This window comes from Petaurus breviceps, unplaced genomic scaffold (genome assembly GCF_028583685.1).
Source record: "Petaurus breviceps papuanus isolate PSGF00001 unplaced genomic scaffold, PetGlider_PUasm1.0 103, whole genome shotgun sequence".
In the NCBI taxonomy this organism is placed as follows: Eukaryota; Metazoa; Chordata; class Mammalia; order Diprotodontia; family Petauridae; genus Petaurus; species Petaurus breviceps.
The window spans coordinates 3,029,286-3,033,773 of record NW_027185588.1 but is presented as its reverse complement, the minus strand read 5'-3'; the positions used below and the strand labels follow the sequence as shown (position 1 = coordinate 3,033,773).

The following is a 4,488-nucleotide window of genomic DNA, read 5'->3' as shown; positions in this document are numbered from 1 at the left end:
AAGCTTGTAATGTCCTCCTTCAACCACAGAAGGGGGAGAAGGAGATCTAGGCTAAGGCCAAGAGTCTCCCCACTGTCACACAATTCCTCCCTGTTGCTGGATATTTGAATCTCAGATTCCACCCAGCTTCCTGGTTTTATAGAGGTCCCACAGGGCATTACCAAGTCCTTCAGCTAATTTAAGCAGATTTCCAGGCATACCTAGGAAGGTATCCAGGACCTGTTCACATCTAAAAAGATATGTTCTGGCTTCATGAATGTATTAAGGTGAGGTCATTGAGAAGTGTTTTTACCTGATAAAAGTATCAGGGCTAAGTTCAGTAGAGTTATTTTAGCCCCGCCCTTACATAATATTGGAATTAATTGTTCTTTGAATATTTGATAGAATTCACTTATAAAACTATCTGGTCCTGGGTTCTTTCTTTTTTTTCCTTTAGGAGTTTGTAGGTTATTCAATTTCCTTTTTTCTAAGGCCGGGTTATTTAAATTCTTTATTTCTTATTCTGTTAATGTAGGCATTTTACATTTATGTAAATATTCACCCACTTCATCTAAGATAGCAGCTTTTGTTTACAAACAATTGAGCAAAATGGTTTCTAATAATTTCCTTTATTCCCTTTTCATTTGTTGTGAATTCTTTTCTTTCATTTTTTATATTGATAATTTGGTCTTCTCTTCCTTAAGTCAGACTAATGATTTATCTATTTTATTAGTTTATTTATTATTATCATCTATATTTATTTTTATCTATTATTATTATTTATCTATTTTATTAGTTAAAAAAACTCATAGTTTTATGGATCAATTCATTGAATTTAATTTTGATTTTGTTGATCACTTCTTCAATTTGTTGTTGTTCTTGAGTCATTTCAGTCATGTCTGAGTCTTGGGTTCCCCATTTGGAGTTTTCTTGGCAAAGAAACTAGAGTGGTTTGCCATTTTCTTCTCCAGCTCATTTTACAGATGAAGAACTGAGGCAAACAAGGTTAAATGACTTGCCTAGGGTCACACAGCTAGTGAATGTCTGAGGCTAAATTTGAATTCAGGTCCCCTTGACTCTAGGACTGGCACTCTACTTACTGAACCACCTAGCTGTCCCACTCTTCAATTTAACATTTTTCAATTTTGGTATTTAGTTGGGGATTTTTGTTTTTTTGAATTTTTTCCTAGTCTTTCTAGTTGCATAAATAATTTACTGATCTATTCTTTTTCTATTTTTTTGAGGAGTTTAGAGAATACCATTTCCCCTAAGTACTGCCTTGTCTGAATCCCAAGTTTTGATATGTTGTCTTATTGTTGTCATTTTCTTTGATGAAATTGTCAGTTTCCATGATTTAGTCTCCATTTCAGTTTGAATCTTTTCTTCAAAGGCTCTTAATTGATTATAACTTTTATTACATTGTAGTCAGTAAGGGCTGTGTTTAATATTTCTACTTTTCTGCATTTTTTATGAGGTCCTCATGTCCTAGTACATGGCCAATTTTTGTAAAGATGCCATGTATACTTGAGAAACATGTATATTCCTTTCACATTTAATAATTATCAATCTTACAATAATCATTTACAATAATGTTACAATAAATATCACAACTAACTTTTCTAAATTTCTATTCAGGTTGTTAGCTCCATTCTTGTTTTTTGTTTGCTTTGTCTAGATCTAGATGGGGGTACATTAAGGCCCCCAACTATAATATTGCTTTTCTGTTGCCCGTGTCTCTGTGCTATTCAATTAATTTTTCCTTTAAGTACTTAGATATTTTGCCACTAGGTTCATATATATTGTTATCGTTCTCCTGTCTATAGTGCCTTTAAGCATATTGTAGTTTTCCTTTTTAATCATATATATTTTTACTGCTGTCTTATATGAAATTATGGTTGCTACTCCTGGTTTGTTTGTTTGTTTTAGTTCAGTTCGCACATCATAAATTCTGCTTTGGTTTCTTATTTTAATGCTACGTAAATCTTTTTCTTTCGAGCGTCTTTCTTAACAACATCTGGTTCAGTTCTGCTTTCTGATCCATTCTGTACAGGGCACTGGACTTTGAGTCAGACCTGAGTTCAAGTCCTGTCTCAGACACTTGCTGTTTGATACTAGGAAAGTCTCTACCCTCTATTTTGACTCAGTTTCCTCATCTGTAAAATGAGGCAGTTGGATTTGATGGCTTCTAAGGTCATTTCCATCTCTAAATAATGCTCCTACGATTAGTTGTTGTCATTCACATTCATAGTCATGATTGTTAAATTTTGATATTTCTCTCCAGCCTATCCTCTTGGACTCTTCCTCCTCTGCCCCCTTTTCCCTCTCTTTACAAAGAAGATAGCAGTCATGAAAGAGAAGTGTGGTAGACTCTAGTGATATATAATTGTTATGGTCTATTTTTGCTTCACTGCCTCTCCTCTTTTCCCTATCCCAGACCCTGATCCCTGGGTCTTACCCTTTTTTCCCTTTTTTCTTCCCCTTCACAATTGACTCTCTAAAGTTAAAGTTTGGTTTGCTTATGACTTTTCTCTCCCAGACACAACACCCGATTTTATGATCCTCTTTACAATCCTATTCTCTTCTTAGCCCTGCCAGTTTCCCTCTTAAATTTAACATTTTTCTTTTATTTTCTTCTTTCTTTAAAAAGTAATGTATTTCGCAAATGTTCAATTTATTAAAAGGGACAATTAGACAGCTGCAATGGTGACTTCAATTGCTATGATTCAATATTGATGGAAGCACTCTTTTTAACCATCTCAGGAGGTCTCTGCAAATCAAACGTTTGTGGATTCTTATTTGGAACTGATCCCAAGTCTTTGAACCTTTTTCTACTTGTGATCTAAAGTGTCTTAGTGAGTATATGCACAGCTTCCTTCAATTTCAAATTCTTCTGGCCCTTCCAAGTAGGTCAGCACACACCTTCTGAAGTAACTTAAAGACTGTGGCTTCTAAGGGCAATTCTAATCTGTCAAATGGTCACTTCAGGTGCTACAGGTGTCTTTCTGGTGTATCCCTACAACAGTATCAAAATAAGATGATATTTGCAAAGCTTAAAGGGCTACATAAATATTAGTCATCATTAGCTTCTTGGGTCACCATATTGCATTGTTGATTCATATTGACCTTGCAGTTCACTAAAACCCCCAGATTTTCTTCAGATGAAGCGCTATCTAGTCATACCTATTTCATCTTCTGCCACATAAGGCAGCTAGATGGTACAAAGGGTAGAGAGAGCCCTGAGTCTGGGTTGAAATCTGGCCTCAGACACTTACTAGTTGTGGACCTTGCTTACGTTACTTAACCTAAGTCACTTAACCACTACCTGCCTCGGTTTCCTCAACTGTAAATTGGGGATCATCACAGCATCTACCTCCAGGGTTGTTGTGAGGATCAAGTGAAATAATATTTGTAAAGTGACTAGCATGGTGCCTGGCATATAGTACGTACCTTATAAATGCTCACTATTATGATGAAGATGATGATCATCATCAAATTAATTTTTTGAACCTGAGGTTATTCATCATTGTTAAATTTTGTCTTATTAGATGTGACCATCCATTCCTGCCTGTCAAAATTTGAGAGGAGAGAGGAGAAAGAGGAGACAGAGAGAGAGACAGAGAGACAGCGACAGAGAGACAGAGACAGAGAGACAGAGGCAGAGAGAGACAGAGACAGAGAGAGGAGAGACAGAGAGAGACAGAGAACAGACAGAAACAGAGAGAGACAGAGAGAGAGAAGCAGAGAGACAGAGACAGAGAATAGGAGAGAGACAGACAGAGACACAGACAGACAGAGAGAGAGAGAGAGAGAGAGAGAGAGAGAGAGAGAGAGAGAGAGAGAGAGAAAGTCCCTAGTTTGAAGAGAAGACAAGGATCCTTAGATAATCCACTATGTTGGAGGGAAAGAGAAAATCTTTTATTGTCCCTTCTGTGTGCCAGACTAGACTTGAGCAGTGGGTTTCATCTCAACACTGCTGCCTCTTCTCACAGATCCAGTTGTCACTGAGGTTTTTACAGGGCGCGTCATTCCATCGACCTGTGTAAAGTATCATGATGCAGTTCTCGTTCCTTCTTGAATCATTAGGCTCCCCTTCATTCCAGTAGCTGTATGGGTGGAAGCAAGAGGTCCCATAACCATGATAACAGAAGACACCATGTTTCAGACTTACACCAAGCTAAAAGCCAGTGGTGTTCTGGAGTTCTAGAAAATACTGTAGGGCACCTACTGGTGCTTTCAGACTTGGGGACCTTACCCACTTAGGAGGGCATGATAGAATAGAAAAGGACAAGCAAAAAGCCATCTGCCCTTCTTATCCCCATTTCCCAAGGGATGTCTGGAATACCCCACTAAGAATCTGTGTGTGTGTCTGCCTGTCTGTCTATCTCTGTCTCTCTCTTTTCTCTCCCTCTCTGATCTCTGTCTCTCTGCTCTCTCTGTCTCTCTCCCTCCCTCCATCTCTGCCTGTCTGTCTCTGTCTCCTCTCTCTCCCCATCCATCTCTGTCTCTCTG

The 4,488-nt window shown here is 37.9% G+C and overlaps 1 protein-coding gene across 1 annotated transcript in view; it reads right to left on the bottom strand.

The window, feature by feature from the left end:
• Positions 1-3,905: 3,905 nt before the first annotated feature.
• Positions 3,906-4,488, bottom strand: part of CLEC4G (C-type lectin domain family 4 member G) — a 5,858-nt gene continuing 5,275 nt past the window's right edge. Inside the window, exon 9 of the mRNA XM_069108818.1 lies at positions 3,906-4,082. Coding sequence (XP_068964919.1) covers positions 3,944-4,082 — 139 coding nt within the window. The 3' untranslated portion in view covers positions 3,906-3,943. The remainder of the gene's footprint in view (positions 4,083-4,488) is intronic.